The sequence below is a fragment of the Myotis nattereri genome (genome assembly GCF_964212035.1).
Source record: "Myotis nattereri genome assembly, chromosome: 16".
Taxonomy (NCBI): domain Eukaryota; kingdom Metazoa; phylum Chordata; class Mammalia; order Chiroptera; family Vespertilionidae; genus Myotis; species Myotis nattereri.
In genome coordinates this window covers 27,652,511-27,672,850 of record NC_138091.1, presented here as the reverse complement: position 1 = coordinate 27,672,850, position 20,340 = coordinate 27,652,511, and the positions used below count along the sequence as shown (strand labels likewise).

Here is a 20,340-nt window from a genome sequence, read left to right as displayed (position 1 = left end):
AGGAATATATATTTCCTATGCCCTGGGTACAGAGTTCTTTTGATCTATTAGATAAAAGTTTAAATCTGGTTTACAAAGCTTCTGCATTCTTTTTTTTAAAATGAATTTATTATTGTCTATTGATTTTTCGAGAAAGAGGGGAAGGGAGAGAGAAAGAAACATTGATTTGTTGTTCCACTTATTTATGCATTCATTGGTTGATTCTATGTGCCCTGACCAGGGATCGAACCTGCAACCTTGGTGTATCAGGGGACACTGTAACCAACTGAGCTACCCAGCCAGGTCAAAGCTTCTGCCTTCTTACTAAGGTTTTTGTCCCAGCTCCCATGTCTATCAGTTTGGGGTAGATTTGGTTTGAAATCTCCCGCTAGGACTGTGTACTTGTGCATTTTTCCTCTAAAAAATGTCAGGTTCCTTTGCTTTATAAAGTTCATGAATAATCATGGCTATGTTATTTGGCACCTAGTTCAAAGTGACTTTACTGTCTTGCATACCTTCATTTTATTATCAGTCTCTTTATCTGTGTTAATATTTGTTTTTCTTTTAAATATATTTTATTGATTTTTTTACAGAGAGGAAGGGAGAGGGATAGAGAGTTAGAAACATTGATCAGTTGCCTCCTGCACACTCCCTACTGGGGTTGTGCCCGCAACCAAGGTACATGCCCTTGACCGGAATCGAACCTGGGACCCTTGAGTCCGCAGGCGAACGCTCTATCCACTAGCCAAACCAGTTAGGGCAATACTTGTTTTTCTTAAATTCCATATTCTCTCACATTAATATTGCTTTTAACCAGTTTTTTAAAAATCTACCTCTTTGTTTATAATATTCATGCATAGTGTTAATTAGGTATTTTCACCTATCTACTCTGTTTAGTCTATTTACATTCCTGGTGAGTACCAACTATATAGATTTATTTCTAGCACACTATTTTGTATTTTCTAAATGTAATCCACATGTTCCCATTTCTGCCCCGGCCATCTTCCTGCCTTCTATTGTCTATATTCTTTTGCTTATCCCTGCTCTCTCCCTCATCCCCCATCTCCATAAACACCCAGATTGGGAAGCTGTAGCAAACTGTTAAGGCAGTTGCCTACCTCACATCCAGGATCTTTCTCCTACTTTGAAACAGAATAGTTATTTTTAGCTGGGTGTACTGCTGACTAGAATAAAAATGCACTTCCCAGCTCCCCTGTCAACGAGGTACAGCAAGTGAGATGTAGCTGAGGGGCTGTGGGAGACTTCCGGGAAGTCTCTTTATTCTTTATTTTTTAATATATTTTTATTGATTAATATATTTTTATTGATTTAATATATTTTATTTTTTCAGAGGAAGGGAGAGAGAGAGAGAGAGAGAGAGAGAAACATCAGTAATGAGACAGAATCATTGATCAGCTGCCTCCTGCAAGCCCCACACTGGGATCGAAGCCACAACCAGGGCCTGTACCCTGAACCAGGAATCGAACTGTGACCTCTTGGTTCATAGGTTGACGCTCAACCACTGAGCCACGCCAGCTGTGCGGGAAGTCTCTTTAAAAGGGAGGGAGCTTGCAGTACATCCATCCTGGGCCAGGAGGATACATGATAAGCACAAGGATGGTGGAGCAGAAAGACAAAGGAACCTGGGTCTCGGATCACCTTAGAGCTGCCGTACCAGTCCCGGGTACCGCCTCCTATACACTTCATTTACAGGAGAAAGAACAAATGTCTCTCAAGGCTAAGCTATGAACTGGGGTCTCTCTCTTTTTTTTTCTCAAATATATTTTATTGATTTTTTGCAGAGAGGAAGGGAGAGGGATAGAGAGTTAGAAACATCGATGAGAGAGAAACATCGATCAGCTGCCTCCCGCACATCTCCCACTGGGGATGTGCCCGCAACCCAGATACATGCCCTTGACTGGAATCAAACCTGGGACCCTTCAGTCCGCAGGCCGATGCTCTATCCACTGAGCCAAACCGGTCAGGGCTGGGGTCTCTTTTATTAGCAGCTGAATGCAATTCCTTACACAGACACTACAGACCAGCCGTGGGCAAACTACGGCCCGCGGGCCGGATCCAGCCCGTTTGAAATGAATAAAACTAAAAAAAAAAAAAAAAAAAAAGACCGTACCCTTTTATGGAATGATGTTTACTTTGAATTTATATTAGTTCACACAAACACTCCATCCATGCTTTTGTTCCGGCCCTCCGGTCCAGTTTAAGAACCCATTGTAGCCCTCGAGTCAAAAAGTTTGCCCACCCCTGCTATAGACTGTTCTAGTATTTTAATTTTTTTTAAATGCACATTTAACTACTGATTTTAGAACCGTGGTTCTTTTCTAGTTAATTAAATAAATCTAATCTATTTTATAAAATCCTCTGTTCAACTCTAGTTCCTGTGTTGCATGCTTTCCCGTTAGGTTTGCCTCCCTTCTTGCTGGGTGAGGCAGGTTGAAGCTGACATGCAGAGAAGCCGAGAGGCAAGAGGAAGCGTTCTAATGAATTCTAGTCTGTACCCCTCCTGTTCCAGAGGTTTGATTATATAAACCAACAAATTGCGCTTATTTGTTGTCACTTGAGGCCAAAGAATCCTGATGAAAATAAACAGAAAGCACCCTAGCCGGTTTGGCTCAGTGGATAGAGTGTCAGCCCAAGGACTGAAGGGTCCCCGGTTCAATTCCGGTCAAGGGCACGCACCTCACTTGCAGGCTGCGGAAGGCAACCAATCGATGTGCCTCTCTCACATCGATGTTTCTCTCTCTCTGTCTCTTCCCGTCCCTTCCACTGTCTCTAAAAATAAATGAAAAAATATCCTCAGGTGAGGATTAACAAAAAACAGACAAAAACCAGAAAGCTACTGAACAGGCATGTTCTTCTGGCATTTTCCTAATTCATCCACAGGGAAGGCACCAGAAATGGAATAGATTTAAATTCTTAGAGAGGAAGTTGATTTTTTTTTAAAAGGATAACAATGAAGAAAAGACACAGGAAAAGCACCAGAAGAGAAAGATAAAAATGAAGGAATTAAAAATAATGAGTCCCAGAATGCTGCCTAATTTATCAAAGTTGTCAGCAGCAGTAGTTGAAAGTAAAAATATGTTCTTTACGAAAAAACAGACTAAAGTTACCAAACAGGATTAGACCTCACAGGAGTAATAAAAAGCAGACATAATGGTCAATAACACAACTTTTTATTTCAACTATTTAAAACAACCTGAGGATAATTCTTAAGTACCAAACCTCCTCTTAAAACTCTATCTGGTCATTTTGTATTCAGATATAATACACAGATGGTGTATTACAATTTAGTTCAAGTTTTTTTTAAAAAGCCAGCCATTGGTGTCAGCCCAGGGCAGAAGTTCAGGCATATGATATAATTCATAATTAAAAACAATTTTACCTGGGACACAAACAACTCTTTTGTCTAGCCCCATTAACAACAACAATTTGATTTACTATAATTACCTAAAATCCACACACCAGGAATAAAAATTCTATTACAACATTTGCTTTAAATATCTATTCTTCCATGTGATTTACTATCATTACCTAAAAAGCAAGCCACACCTACATTCTCGCTAACATATATCATGGGCAGTCAGAAAAGAAAAGGATTACCTTCGATGCAAGGTTGTCCACTAAAGCGATCATAGAATTCTTAAATAAGGTGGCAGCGGTCAGAGGGCGCTTGGTCACCTCCGTGATGCTCAGTTTGCCTTCGGGCCACATATTCTTCAGCACAGGATTTGAACTGAGAAGCACAGGAAGAGCAATTCAAACAGGCTGAACAAGAACTGCTAAGCAATCCTGCCGGACGTACCCTGGGAGGTACGACTAGACCACAGACTGAACTCACAAGGCCTAAATGGAGAAACAATTCCATCCAGAAAATGATGCTGAAAGATGTGTCCAAACTGTACTGCATTAAAAAAACCCTCTTTGAAGTGACATCTATATTATTATGATCTAATACCCTCAAGGAGTTAACATAGGTCTTACAATCTACACATAAAATAAAATAGTCTGGGTGGTAGTTACAGGAATGAGTGCAAACCACTAGCAGGGAAATGACTCTCAATGTTATGGTAGAAAACATGAACACCAAAGTATCTTCTGATTGAAACAAATGTTCACACAGAATAGGTGACACCACCAACAGGCAGGTCTTTCCAAAAGTGCAGCGAGGAAGGTAAAATAACCATCCCCACACCGTCTTCTAGAAAGTCCCTCGCCTGCAGTTGGATTGACGAGCCACTTACAGGTAGCACTGGCGGCTATAATCTGTCACTGAGGTGACACTAAGACGGCTGTGATCCAATTTTTAAAAGTGCGCTTCAGGCCAGCGTTCGTGCTCACCACGGAATAGTCATTATGTGGCTCCGTGGAGATATTTTTAAACACCCGTGGGGTGGTCTCAACTCAGATTTTCTTCCCGTTTCATTTCGGGTGCTTTTGATTTTCAAAGATTGAAATGTGAAACCTTGCTGGCTTCCTGGAAACTTTTCTCCTGTCAGATTTTTTTTTTCTTTTTTTAAACTGGGGTGAGACTAGAAAAGAATTAACATGGGCATTTTTTTTTTTGCTAATGGTGTTTACTACTGCCATCATTTTCCCCACTTTTCTTCTCCTGGTATAAAATTGAGAAAATTGAGTTGGTTTCCCAAATACCTAGTAAATTTCTATATAGAGCAGCTCAAAATAATTGCTGCAAACATGCTAAGGACCGATGAGGTGAGGGGAAGATTTACCGGGTCTCTGAGTGAAGACAGCGCCACACTGCTGACCCTCCCTGCCGCTCGCAAGAAAGTGGTTATAAAATAATGCACTGATCTGTGGCTTATGGACCCAGTTTTTTCACTTTCTAGTTTTATTCCATAAATTTCCAATGATATGCACATCAATAAAAATAACCACATCAACCTACATGGTTTCTCCTTAACTTTTCCATTCTAATCTTTAGCAGAGAGAGAACTTAAAGTGGTGGTTCTAGACATTTAGTACACATGAGTGCAGGATGCCTTCCCAACACCTACTGAATACAATTTCCTGAAAGCAGAGCAGGTGTCTTTTGAAAATTCTGGTGTGAGCAGTTTCTACTTTGATCTAAGCAGTTTCTACCCAAATACCACCTTACTCACTGTTGGCCATTTATAGAGACTCTTGTACTACCTTGTCAGTTAGGGAGGGGTGCTGAAAACGAAGGAACTAAGACATTTATTATTATATTATTAAGCAGTTGGATTGACACATGACGAGTGAAAATAGACACGTACAATCATTTTACAGAGAAAGCACTTTTGAGCCAGGAAGTCATGAGTGTGATATTAACAAAATAATTTTCAAACATTTAAAGGAAACTTTTTCTGGGACCCATGCACTATTGCTGGGAATGAAGACTGGTGCAGCCACTATGAAAAACAGTATGGAGTTTCCTCAAAAAATTAAAAATGGAACTGCTTTATGACCCAGTATTTCCACTTCTGGGTATATATTTGAAGAAAACCAAAATACTAATTCAAAAGAATATATGCACTCCTATGTTTACTGCAGTATTACTTATAATAACCAAGACATGGAAGCAACCCAAGTGCCCGTGAATACAGACGAGTGGATAAAAACAGCTCTGGTACGTATATACAATGGAATATTGCTCGGCCATAAACATGAATGAAATCTTACCATTTGTAACAGCATGGATGGACTTAGAAGGTTTTATGCTAAGTGAAATAAGCCAGACAGAGAAAGACAAATACTGTATGATTTCACTTGTTTGTGGAAGCTAAAGAACAAAATAAATGAACAAACAAAACTGACACAGACTCATAGACACAGAGAACAGACTGATGGTTGCCAGATGGGTGGGGCATTGGGGGGGGGATGGGTGAAAAAGGTGAAGGGATTAAGAAGTACAAATTGTAGTTACATAACAGTCACGGGGATTGAAGTACAGCATAGGGAATATAGTCAATAATATTGCAGTGACTATATACGGCGTCAGGTGGATACTGGAAATTTCGGGGGAACACTTTGTCAAGTATAGGATTACCTAACCACTAGGCTGTACACCTGACACTAATACAAAATAATATTGACTGTAAACTATAATGGGGGAAAAAAAGGCATTGCTACTGATAGCTCAAAATAAATACATAAATAAACAAATAAACAAACAAACAAACTAAAGGAACCCTTTCTTTAAAAGGGAAACTTAGTTATCCAGAAACATGGTATGTTAAGGCAAGGCAGAACTTATTTGGTTAAGAAAACAGAAGTGATGAGCAAAGTCTGTGCACCTGGCCTGCCAATGGTTTGCTTTCTTCCTCCTTTCATTTACACACACACACACTAACATGCATGTATACTCTGAAGGTCTACAGAACTGGAGATCCAAGTTCCTTTAAATATATACAAAGGAAAAAAGGATGGAAATTTGGGAGGCTATTTAGCCATGGAAGCACTGATGTGTCCAGAGGCAAAGGTAGCCCATCCAAGCACCACCCAGGACAATGGTTTTTGCCTGAACAATTTCAAGACTTCCCACCCCACTGGCAAGGCCTTTCCTCTGATGGATATCTGTACAGTACGTTGCAGTCAACAGATGTTTAATCTTTTTGCACCTTTGACAAGATCATCCCTATTGTGAAATGAATTCATCTTCACTTGACGCCTTTCATTGTTGGATTTGTCGAAGTTCCTTTGTTCCGACTCTGTGTTTACCAAGAGATTAAACATTTTGGATTTTATGAGTAATGTTTTTCAGTCAATTAATAACCTAGAATTCTCACTGCTGTTTTGACTTCCCTAGTGGGTTTTCCAATAGGAAAAAAATATATAGCTTGTCATACCAACGCAAGTATTCCATTCCACATGACCATCAGGTTTTCCTCTGGAAATAATCCACAGGCTGTTCCGTTTCTTCATTTGTCCTGTGAGCTCAGGGTTACGTGGAACCACCGCTGGGAGGTGGAGCTGTTCCGGGGAGCTGAACTTGGGGCCATGATGAATTCCCGAAGGTAAGGAATGCCACCTGGGGCAGTCTCCTTGGTACACAGCCCGGCTCTGCCTTCTTCCCTTAGCAACAAACCCACAGACATTGCCACTGGCCAACGAAGGCCATTTTTTCTAATTTGAGTTTTTGACATTTTCTACACAGAGCCATGCCAGACTCTGTCCTTTGTCCCTCTTACCTGATAAGTTACGAACTGAAACTCCTTTCTGAAAGTCCCTTTTCCCCATGGCCAGCTCTTACAGGGTCCCCTCTGTCTGTAACATCCTAATGGCACAGCTCCATCAGCATTCCTGGTGGCATGCACGCAGATGAACCATTTCACAGCAAAACTGCTGGAAAAAGTCTAAACACAACGTCGCCACATTCTCATTTTCTCCATTCCCTGGAGCCCACTTCCATCACACATTGGCCTTCCACAACTCTACGGAGACCGGTGCTGTCAGGAGTCCCACTGATGTTCATGTCAGCAAACCCAACAGTGCGTCTCGGTCCTCGCCTCACTCTGCTTTGGACAGATTTTTGACACGGTTTATACCTTTTTCTTCTCAGCGCACTTTTTCCTTGGCTTGGCCTCGCTGACACCAGATTCCGGGTTTTCGTCCTGCCTCGCTGGCATGCTCAGTGTCCTTTGCTAGTTCCTCCTTTCTTTCTTGACTCTAAATGCTGGAGCGTCTCAGGGGTTCTCTTTTTGACCTCTCCTCTCTCTTATTTTTAAATCTGAGTTCCCCCTAAATCCAGTCTTAAGACTTTAAATACTATCAATGAATTGATACCCCAAACCCCACCTTTACCCTGAGTCCCAGAGGCATACATGTAATTGCCTATTTGGCATTTTCAACTGGATGTTCAATATAATATGCACCTCCAGCATAAAATATCCTAAACAAAGCTCTCGATTTCCCTCACCAGATTAGCTCCTCCTCCTGTCTTCCCCCATCAAGCATCCCTTCCCTACTGCTCAGGCATCGGCTTGGATTTCTGTTTTTCTTTCGCATCACACATCCCATTCATCAGCAAGTCTTGTTGGCTCTACTTACCTACTATCACCCACTCTGACCACCTTGCATCATCTCTGTCACGACCATCCAAATCTCAGACTAGTCTCCTAACTGGTCTCCCCAGTTCTACTCTTGCCCTCAACAGTGTGTGCTTTATAAGGTAGCCCTAGTGATTTGTTTAATGTATAAATCACATCTGATCATTAATTCCAATGGCTGCCCTTCATTCTTCCTCCTTACCCCGGCTCACAGACTCTTCATAACCCAGGCCCCGTTGACCTTTGTAAATACTCATTCCTTGTCACTCTCCCCATCCCTCTCTTTTACGCCACAATGACCTTCTGGCTGTTCTCGATGCTCCCAAACTCATTCTTACCTTAGCACCTTGGTACTAGCTGCTCTCTCTACCTGAAATGCTCTTCTTCCCCACTGTTCACAGCTCACTCCCCCACCTCATTCAGGTCACTGCTCAAATATCACCTCTTTTAAGAAGCCTTTCCCACCACCCTACCTACAATGCCTCCCCTGCCCTTCCTTGCACCCTTCAATCTTTTTTTTTTTTTTAATCCTTGTTGAAACAAGGCCACCAGAAATTTTGGTTGCCTCCCCCGCAAAAAAAAACTGGGAGAGAGATCACCCTTCAATCTTTTACCTACTTTATTTTTCTTCATAGCACTTGTTACTACCTGGAAGTTAGCTGTCATTTTGTTTACTGACTGCCCCCTTTACTAGAATATAAGGCGCAAGGGGGCAGGGACTTTATCTAAATTTCTCCCACAGCTGTACCCCAGAGCAAGGAAAAACGTGTGGCTCAGAGGTGCTCAGTACCTCCACTGACCAACTGACTGAGGAGACTTGATAAATGAGTGTCTACAGTTCTCTAACCCCATAGAAGTAGCTGGCTGAGCATCCATTCTTCATGGCCTTCTTTCCGAAGTATCTTGCTGGGTTTGAACTTGTTTTTTCCCCTTTTCTGGGATTGTGAGAAGATTCTGTCCACTCAGGATCTACCATCACTGATTCCGGCTGCCACTCGGACGGCAGAGGGACCTCTTCGTTGGGGGCAAAGACACTACAGTGGGAATCGGAGTGTGTAAGGTTTTCAGCTGTGCCAGAGGTTATCTGACACCTTCCATTCGCCACTGGCCCGGCCAGGGACTCCTCCTGAATATTCTGGTAGGGGGTGCCAGAAGGATGGCAGCAGTAAACAGAAACTGAGGCCACCCAAGGGTAATCAAAGAAAATCATATTCATAGCAGGTCCCTGTCCTAAGCCTACTGATTGTTATAATTACAGAGTAATATTTTATTAAGTCTGATCAAGCAGAACTAGAGAATTTACCAAAAAAAGTCTTAAAATCGTCACATAAAAATAATCATGTGCATATATACTGTGCGATATATGTCAGTGTTTCATATAAAGATAGTAAAATTTAACCCTACCTGTTATACATCAGGCGCTTGAAATCTTGAAATAAAGTGTCTTTATTTTTGTCAATAAAACCGATGACAGAATAGCTAACGGAGGAAAAACACAGAAAATGTTCATTACTCACCAAGCAAGAGCCACATGTAAAGGTTTTCTAGAAATCTACAACACCCTCCCACTGTTAATTATGCAATCAGTTTATGAGGCTGATTCTGTCCTCAAAGTCCTGTGTTAAGGAACATCAAGTTTTACCTCCTAAATAAAGGGGCTATTGTTTCTATTCTTCAAAAGCAGAGCAAACATCATTACCATAATTACAATTAAGATCATTTTCTACTGGCTTACTGCTTACCTCAAGAAGATGACTCTTAAAATACAGACAGCTGTATTTATCATCCAGCATTACTAAGATAAAAGCAAACCAGCGACACACAGGAACTAAGGGCCTCATCCGTAGGGAGGTCAAGGGGCTTGCCTAAGGTTCACTCAGTGTGTTCGGGGTGGGATAAAAGAATCCAAGGAGAGCCGCAAAGGATGGTAAGAGCTGGATAAGCAGAGGAGAAAGCAGAAGGCAGATCACACAGGGAAATAGATTAAACAAAGGGAAGGAAGCAGGCACATGCATGACATTCTTGATAGAAAACGAGGAGGCCAGTGTTCATGGTCTGGAGCATTAGTTCTCAACCTTCTGGCCCTTTAAATGCAGTTCCTCATGTTGTGACCCAACCATAAAATTATTTTCATTGCTACTTCATAACTGTAATGTTGCTACTGTTATGAGTCGTAATGTAAATATCTGATATGCAGGATGGTCTTAGGCGACCCCTGTGAAAGAGTCGTTTGACCGCCAAAGGGGTCACAACCCACAGGTTGAGAACCGCTGGTCCGGAGGAAGGGAGATGAGTAAGGTCTTGAAAGCCCAGTAGTTGGTGAGAAAGGTGGGAATGGGACCTGTTCTGCTGCAGTGACGGACATGGCCTCTAGGTGGCGCACACTCAGGGCTGGGGTATAAAAGTCATGGAGGATTCTGGGTGATGGTAACTCTAGATGCAGCTGCTTCTTACAGCTGTTTTCTCACCTGTCTACATGTTCCCTCGACAATCACATCAATGCACACAGTTCTCAGATCTCTAACCCCGAACTCTCGCCAATATTTCAGCCTTGCATACTTAATTCTGCAAGAAAGTCCCATCACACTATGCTGCCCATGGGGGTGGGGGGCACTTGCCTCCCCCACTCTAGGTCTTCTTCCTAATACCTTCAAGCCATTTTTGACCGAACCCTTGAAGTCACCTGACTCAATCTATCGTGTAATGCATAAAACTCAAACTTCCAAGCCCTTATTTTGGGCCTTGAAGACTCATTATGATTTGATCTGAATCTATTTTTCCAGGCATTTCTACTTGTTTTTGCTACAAAAAGGACACACTCTTGTCAAATGGACCCAGTAGCTATTTCCTGAATGTTTAGCACTCTTCCCACTTGTTCCTATAAAAATAATCCCCAGCATCCAAGGACTGCATCAAGGACCTGAGGCAGCATTGGCTTCCCTGGGTGTATTACACACAGCTAGAAGGATGATATCATTTCCTTATTCTGAATCCTGACAACAAGTCCATATGGCAACTATTTCAGACCATCTTTTATTGTATCAATGTAAGCATGTAAATGTGTGTGTATATATATGTGTGTAAGTATTTATATAGATAACATAAAAATGTATGTGTATAAATACATACACACACCACCATATGTGCATGTATGCATCTTACGTGGAAAGCTCTTTGTGGGCAGGGGCCACACTTTATAAAGCACCATGCACACAGAAGATGTCCAGTAAAAACCTAAAAAAAGGACTGGAGGGCTCAGCATAGAGGCAGGTGAGATTTAACACAGACACACCCAATAGGAGGAGGCAATGCGACCGTAGAGGATACACTTCAACCAAATGGGCCTAGTTGCTGAAAAGACATCTGGCCACAAAGCCTCACCCACCCGCTTTTTACTAGCTCCCAATCCTATCACTGCTCCATCCCCAGCTCCTTCCCTCTTCTGCACTCAGGGAGGTCGGCCAGAGTTCTAGAGGTCAGGAAACCTACTTATTGTCTCAGCTCTCCATGAACATGCTGTGTAACCCTGGATATGACTTTTACACTCTCTGCATAGGTTTCCTCATCTGTAAGACGAAAGGGCTGGCCTGGTGGTCTCTAAGGCCTCTCTGTCCAGCCCTGCTTCTATGCCACTGCGAGCGAGATGAAAGCACCCAGTAAGCGAGGCCTGGGCTTTCAGTGGGAGACAGCTGTGCGGTGCTGATCTTCCCTCCTCAGTACTCTGGAACCCGGGAACAGGACCAGAAAAAGAGGAAAATGGTGCCATACCAGCCCTAATGGCTAGTGTGACAGATGGGGTGATAATTTCGAGCCATATTATTTTATACGATTCCAGAGTTTTAATCTAAATCAGGAACAGCTATTAAAATTTCTTCAGATGTCTTTTCAGCATGTAGAGATCATCATTTGCCTTTTTATAGTTGCTTCATCTCTTCCTACAACGGGTTTTATGAATATAAACAGAATTCCTAATGCAAACCATACGGAGAGAGAAGAGAGGCCTTCAAACAGTAAGGAGAGTGTTCAGTGGACAAAGCTTACTAAGTACAGTGGCTGAAAAATGCCCCTGAACAGCATCCATGCCTAACTCCTTAGACACGATGAATGTTGACCTTATATGATAAAAGCAGTGGTTATGTGAGGGATGATGAGAGGAGACGCTTATATGCTATTACCCAGGAGCGGCCTTAATGCCTTCACAAGTGTAGTTTTAGCTTAGAAGCAGATGAGATTTAACACAGACACACCCAAGAGGAGGCAGCAATATGACCACAGAGGCAGAGCCTGGAGGGATGGGGCCACAAGCCAAGGAATGCTTGCGGCTGCCAGAAGCTGAAAACATGCTCTTCTCTAGAGTCTTCAGAGTGTGGCCTTGCCGACACCTCGAATTCAAACTCCTGGCCTGCCGAGCTGTGAAAGAACAAATTTCTCCTGTTTTAAGCCATCAATGGAAGGTAATTTGTTACAGCAGCCCTAGGAGACTAAAATGCTAAGGTAGTTCTATTTTTGAGACTAAAATGCTAAGGTAGTTCTATTTTTTTAGCTATATTTTCTTGTCAATTTCTACTTTTATTGTAACCAGAAAATGTGGCTCCTGCAAATTTTACTTTTCAAAAAATATTTGGTAAATAAAATGGCAAAACTGGTTCTGATGAGTGACTCTCACTTCAGGGCCGGTGTGTCTGCTGCCTCTTCTGCTTGGAACTCCCTCGCCGCTCCCTCCTCTCTTCCTGGTTCTTCGCCCTGACTAAACTCTTTTACTTTTAGGACTCAGCTGGGGCATCACTTCCTCCAGCAAGACTTCCCTACACTCCACTCCGGGGGAAGCATTCCTGCTCAGTGATCCCATAATGCCTGTGCATTTCCGCCTTCCATTCATCCTTCTTTATAGCGACCTACAATGTATCTGCTTATATCTTCCTCTACACCAGTGGTTCTCAACCTTCTGGCCCTTTAAATACAGTTCCTCATGTGGTGACCCAACCATAAAATTATTTCTGTTGCCACTTCATAACTGTCATGTTGCTACTGTTATGAATCGTCATGTAAATATCTGATATGCAGGATGGTCTTGGGCGACCCCTGTGAAAGGGTCGTTCGACCGCCAAAGGGGTCGCGAACCACAGGTTGAGAACCGCTGCTCTACACTATTACCTTCTTCAGAGAAAGGCCCATCTCATCTATTGTTCTATCCTAGCCCTTAACTTGGTTTATTTATCCATCTGTTGATTTTGACTGACGAACAACTATGCCAGGAGCTGTGCATGGCCACACAGTGTGTGCTCAGTAAATGTTTGAAAGGCAAGGAATGCATGAAGCGATGCCAATTTTTTTTTAAGTGGAAAGATTAAAAGAGGCCTATAAAATGACTGAAAATAATGCAAATGAACAGGAAAACAACCTATATTTCCCCCCCGGTTGTAATTTCTGAAGTGAGGTTGCATGCAAACATCACGTTAGGTGCCAAAGTAAGATACTCACACTACATCCCCTGCATAATGTCGAATTCGAAAGTCCCGATCAAACTCCAGGATTTTGTCTGAGGCACAGAGCTAAGAAATCAAGAAGGAGATTATTTTTAAAACAGCCATTTACACTTTCCTAAAAATATATTCCAATTTCATTGAAGAAGATAACTTTGTTACAAAATCGTGATATCATTATGAATGAAATCACACGGTGTGGGGCTTGATTTAAATATTCTGCTTGTGTGGCAACGACTGGGAGCTTTCACTAGAAACCCACCCAGCACCCCCTGCTATGGAATATGGGCGAATGACCAAGTTCTGGACAATGGAAGGAGTGGAAGTGAGGTGAGGCTGTTCCAGGTCAAAGCTGGTAAGAAATGGGCAATCATCCTCTGCACTTTCTTTTCTCCTCCCACTAGTTGGATGCAAAGAAGGACACAGGGGATGGAAGAGGCAGAAGATGAAAGAAGTGTGGGTCCTTGGAAGAGAAATAGACTTCTATTGTCTATGATACTTAAATCTTGGCTGCTATCATATATCCTATATAATTAAGAGCTAATATGCTAATTAGACTGAACAGCAGAATGACCGTCTGGATGACCTTCCGGATGAAGCCGGGGCTGTGAGGGCCAAGCCTCTTGCACAAATTTCCTGCATCGGGCCTCTAGTATCCTATATAATAAAAGGCTAATATGCAAATTGTCTGAACGGCAGAATGACTGGTTGCTATGATGTGCACTGACCACCAGGTGGCAGACGCTCAATGCAGGAGCTGACCCCTGGTGGTCAGTGCACTCCCACAGGGGGAGCACCGATCAGCCAGAAGCCAGGCTCACGGCTGGCGAGCACAGCAGCAGTGGTGGGAGCCTCTCCCGCCTCCATGGCAGCGCTAAGGACCCCTCGGGGGATGTCTGACTGCTGGATGTCATGCACTGGGCCTCTAGTATATATAGATTTAAGAATAGTTTATTGATTTTTAGAGAAAGAGTAAGGGAGGGAGAAACATCGATGTGAGAGTACATCAATCAGCTGCCTCCTGCATGCCCCCTACTGGGGATTAAGCATACAGCCTGGGCATGTGCCCTTGACTGGGAATCGAACCAGCAACCTCCTGGTGCATGGTAAGATGCCCAACCAACTGAGACAGGGCTCTTGGCAGGCCAGCCTACCCTGACTGATATGGTTTCATTCTCCATGTTCCACTTAAGGAGGGCATTTAAGTGCTTGCTGTCTGCCAGGCATGTACATCTTTCAATCCTCACAACTGATATTTTAAGTAAGTATCATGCGCTTTCCTTTTCACACAAGGAAACTAAGGCTCAAAGAAGTCAGGCAATTGGCAGAAGGTCACACAACCATTAACTGGTAGCTCTGGGAAGGATCCCTGGGACCGAAAGTAATGTCTGTGCTTCCAATGCACAGTAGGTAGCCTGGCTTATCTGCCTTCTGCTAATCTGGGACCCCAGTTCAGGCCTGTCATTGCTTAGAGATCAACCTTGATTCCTCTCTCTCTCTTATTAACCTGTTGCTTTTTTTTAAATCCTCATCCAAGGATATGTTTTTATTTTTATTTTTTTTTGAAAGAGAGAGACATCATTAGCTCTCTCTCGTATGTACCCCGACCAGGGATGGAACCTGCAACCTAGGTATGTGCTCCAACTGGGGATTGAACCCACAAAAGTTTTAAAGTATGGGACAACACTCCAACCAACTTTTATAAAACCCTTTTATTTATAAAATCCCCAAAGAAAAAGGACCCAAAATATGTCTGTACTAATTAAATATTCTTACATTGGATTCACAGTGATGAAAATATTCTGACAGCTTGGTTATTTCACTTCTTTCCTTCATTAGGCAAAAATCCCAGAAAACAGCACATTTAAAAATTCCCCATCTTAGTGCTTGTCTGGGGGATGATGCTGGAGGAAGGAGCCACCTGGTCCAAGAGATGGCCAAACCCAGGCTCCCACATTTAAAAAAGAAGGAGAAAGAGAAATAGAAAGAGGGAGAGGGAGGGAGGGAGAGAAGGTGGGAGGAGGGAGGAAGGAGAGAGAGAAGAGGGAATCCCATCTTTACAGATTAATAACTGTTCAACATTTCCGATCAAATCAGTAGCAACTGCTTAAACGCACTATGTACAGTTGCTACCTTAAGAATAAGATTATATTTCAAAATACTTGGTTGACACATTTAATTCATGTGTATAAATGGCCAAGGTAACACATATAAAAAATGAGGTGATTTCTCACGGGAGAGTCACAGTTATTTTTTAAAATGAAGTAGAGCCTTGCATGTGTTAATTGAAAATTCAATATTCTGTAAGATTTACTTGGTATGACCATGACCAATTCATTTCAAATTTGACAAACACTGATGGTCTATCATCTGGTAGGCACAATTCTCGGCGAGTCTCCAAAACCTGAACAGTGATTACAAAGGACATTTTTAACCCAGTCCTCCAAAACAGGACGCTGGCCCGCGTAATCATGCCATCTCTAACAACATCATGCTAAAGGATTTAGGTTGCTTCTAACTTTGCTCACTGCTCTGACCCTAGCGCCCAGGATTGTACCTGAAAAATGAGAGGCACTTAGTAAGTATATGCATTATAAATGGGGAACCACTACAAGGATAGTAGTATGTGAAAACCAACTTGTAGTAGGGCTGCAAGTCATTCCTCAGTAGCAGACCAAGGAGAGTATTTTAGAAATAAACTGTCCTAAAATAAATATCAGCTAGAAATCTGTATCTGGATGGTTTGTGCTTTGTTAACTGTGGAATCTTGCTATTCTGATGACATAATTTCAAAGGGGATGAAGTTAGAGAACATATTTCTTCGTGCTGAACAATGGAGTGCATCCTAGATTTACACGGGATGACGGAGGAGCAGAAATGTGTGCCCCATTTCTGTGGAAGTGAGGAAGAATGGGGACTGGTCTTCCTCTAGCTTATGGCTGCTAGACAAGCCTGCATTTGTAGGAAACACTTGGGGATGATGGTGTACTCCCTCCTAAGACAAATATTAATGGTATACTGCCATGCGAGGCAGAGCACAAAGGTCTGACAACCACAACTGCCACCAATTATTCGGAAATGGAATCTATAGCTAACACTTTTTTTTTTTAGAATGTGAAAAATGGGGGGGGGGGTGGTTAAAAAATATACCCATGCATATAAGGAACGACTTTCCTTGCAACAACTAGAATTACAGCTAGAATGTCTCTGTTTTTAAGAAAGTCACATATCTGGCAAAGCACACATACCACATCTGACAGCTGAGGGCTGTAGTAAAAAGTCGAGGACAAAAGCTATTTTCAGTGCCAGAATGATGATCAGGGCTGCGGGAGCAAAATCGAGCACATGCACAAGGACTCTGTACCTATTGGTTAGCAATGACATCATCCCTTTTCCTATTTCTAGCCAATTGAGCAGTCTGGAGCGCCCTCTCCTGGATGATATGAGTTTTATCAACCTTGTCCTCCTATAAATCAGAGAAGGCAGAATTTATCCGCAGCAATAAATCCTTAACTGGATGCTTATGGCCTGCGTTGACTGGACACACGGTTGTGATAACCCAACATAGGAAGTCATTTAAGTCTGCCACACAATGTGGAAAACCTCACGCACGAACGCGAGAGGACGTTCTCAGGACACACGTTACCTTGCGGCTGGAGAAGTGCCCATGTTTGCCCAGCTTGCTGTTCAGTGCTTCGAGGAACATTGCGTCGGTGACCTTGCCGACGTTCATGCAGGCGTCGTCCAGGATGGCGATGATCCCCTTGTGCTGCTGCTCCACCAGGTCCACGATGATCTGATTGTTGAAGTAGTCGATCTGCGGGACACAGCACAGAGGCAATGCCCAAGGGAGCAGGGGCCGGACCCGGAAACACCAGTGCCCCGTGTGCATCAGTTACGTCAAGCTCCCTCCATGGTAAACATGTGAATGACACCTGTGAGGTCTGACACTCAAATTCCCTCAGAGGCTTCTTTGCAACAGGAGACATTCTCTTCGATGAGAATAGGTCCAGGCAAAAATTATAAAGTGGGTAACGTTTCTCCCATCACTACCTGCTGTTTTAATCTTGTCTCCGCCTCCTGCACCTGACCCTGCTCCTTCAGACTCTCAATCCCCTAATCTGCTTGCCATTAACCACAAGACCCAGACTGCACTAAGCGCCAGCCAATAACCTTAAAGTAGCATTTGACATGTAATTTGACGAAGTGAAGGTATTACGCAGAACTTGCATTCTATGGACCTGGATTAAAACCCAAAGGAGCATTCCCCTCCAGTTTCCTAAAGTTAACAAGCCTATATGGGTATAACAGAGCTTTGGGGTTTTTCAGGATATACCATAAAGACTGTAATGCTGAGATTAAGTATCTGTAAGAGGTAAGAATGAGCTTTTCATTTACTTCCATGAGCTGAATAAAGTTATAAGTAACTCCTGGCTTTTTGGCAACTTCAATACAAACAGGGTTTACATCAGCGGTCGCCAACCTTTCAGACCTCATGGACCACCAGAGGTCCGTGGACCACCGGTTGGCGACCGCTGGCTTATACAACAATTCTCTCCTACACCTGTTCATTCTGCTGTCCTGCAGCTCACACATCACCTGCAGCTCACAGCGAGCACAGGGGCCTGGCCGGGTGAGCTGTGCCTCATGCGAGGATGGGCGGCTGATTGTCTTACATTTTAATCTGTGTGTGAATGTGCTCCATCTCATTGATGAGGTGCCTGAACTGAGAGCTGTCTCTATTAACTTCTGTAAGATCCATAACTCAAAATAGATTATTAAAGTGCCTCATTATTCCTGTTCCGTGCTATTTAAAATCAAGGACTCATGCCGGTTATTTGTCTGTGGTTTTCAGCTCCATTCCTACTCTTTTAAATTCTTTTCTATTTTACAGACACAGTCTCAAAATGGGTGGCTTTTACTTTCTTTTTTGTACTCTTCTGGTTTGTCTAAATCAGTGGTTCTCAATCGAGGGTGACTTAGGGCCCTGGGGCTATTTGGCAACCTAATGTCTGCTGACATTTAAAACAATTTTCCCCCAATTTTTATTGATTTCAGAGAGGAAGGGAGAGGGAGAGAGAGATGGAAACATCAATGATGAGAGAGAATCATTGATCGGCTGCCTCCTGCACGCCCCACACTGGGGATCGAGCCCATAACGTGGGCATGTGCCCTCACTGGGAATCAAACCATGACCTCCTGGTTCATAGGTCGATGCTCAACCACTGAGCACACCGGCTGGGCTGTCTGCTGACATTTGTAATGGTCACATCTAGAGAGTGTTATGGGCCTCCGTGGGAAGAGGCCAGGGATACTGCTAAATAAACATCCTACAGTGCACAGGACAGGCTCACATCAAAGATAGGTCTGGTCCAAATGTCGCTAGTACAGCGACGGAGAAGTCCTGGCCTAAATATTTACCTTTCTTGTGGCATTTATTAAATTTCTAATTAGGGAGAAAAGTTATTTCCATCTTTTGGGAAAATATCCTTAAAATACTCAACAAGCAAGGACTCTAAATTAATGAATAGCTGAAATTTTACACTTTGGGATGGGGGAGTTAGAGACAAAGTCTTTTGTCCCAGGGACAAAGAAGTAGGTTCCCTACAATTCTAATGATATAAACCAAAAGTGACTCATCTTTGTTAAAGAGTCTAGTAACTGTTAGTTCGTAAGTTTCATGCTGCTTAAAGTAGTGGCTTCCAAACCAGTTTCTTCCAGCAACTGGCATCTCCAGGAGGTTTCTTAGGGGACCCAGGGGCACGCAGAGATGTGTGTGTGTGGGGGGGCAGGGTCTGGGCCCCCCAGTCCCAGTCCAAGTTAGGCAACTTTGTGCCAAGAGTCAAGTTCTCAACAGTGAAACGTGACCTGCCAACTATGGCACCAAAGGCTTTTAAAATGGAGTCACTTAGACAACCAGACATGTGTGCCTCCCAGTGAGAGTTCACACACCATCGGTAGAAAAACACTGGCCCCTGAACCTGGTCGAGATTCTAGATCTAACAACCAAGGACATACAAAAAACAGAGAAACATAGTTGATGACAGCTCAGGAATCTGATCAACAAAAACCAGACTCGGGGAAACACAACGAAACAAAGGACCCGTAATCTTCAATAAAAGATGACAAGGAAAGAGAGAGAGAGAGAGAGAGACAGACACTGGGTGAAGAAAATCTATAGATATGTGAGAGATCTATTAGCCAACCATAGTATAGGAGCTTTATTTGGATCCAAATTCAAACAGACTGTAAAAACAAAACAAAAGAACTCTAAGACAATTGAGAAAAATGTGAAATCTGAACACTGGCTGAACATATGACACGAAGGAATTACTGTTAATATTTTAGGTGTGATAATGGTATTGTGCTTATGGTTTTTAGAGAAATACACTGAAATATTTTCAGATGAAATAAATCACATTATTGTCACATCACAGTCTGAGAATTGCTTCAAAATGGTCTGGGAGTGGGTGGGTACAGTCCACTGATGACTGTTAAAGCGGGGTGATGCATACATTAAGTTTATTATATTATGATCTCTGCTGTTAGGTCATATATTTGAAATTTCTGTAAAAAAAAAAAAATGAATCACTATGTTCAGAAGTCTGGGGTTCTTAAAGGAAATACTTGCCCGGAATAGTGATTCTCATCTAGGGGGAGCTGGAATAGGGTCAGGCTTCTGCTCTCCCGAGGTCACATATTTCTTGGTTTATTTCGCTAAAATTTTTGCGTGTTCAGTGCTTTTGCTCCTTTTTCAGATGTTTGAAATCGCTTCCTGCAATTGTTGACTTTTCTCTTTATCAACCATGTAGGTGGAATTTGATACTCTGATG

General features: G+C 42.7%; 1 protein-coding gene across 1 annotated transcript in view; it reads right to left on the bottom strand.

Moving 5' to 3' along the window:
* MYO1D (myosin ID) overlaps window positions 1–20,340 on the bottom strand; it is a gene marked incomplete at its 5' end in the record, with an annotated part of 266,794 nt that overhangs the window by 142,821 nt on the left and 103,633 nt on the right. The window contains 4 exons of the mRNA XM_081110278.1: window positions 3,598–3,730; window positions 9,429–9,503; window positions 13,506–13,576; window positions 17,154–17,324. Coding sequence (XP_080966404.1) covers window positions 3,598–3,730; window positions 9,429–9,503; window positions 13,506–13,576; window positions 17,154–17,324 — 450 coding nt within the window. The remainder of the gene's footprint in view (window positions 1–3,597; window positions 3,731–9,428; window positions 9,504–13,505; window positions 13,577–17,153; window positions 17,325–20,340) is intronic.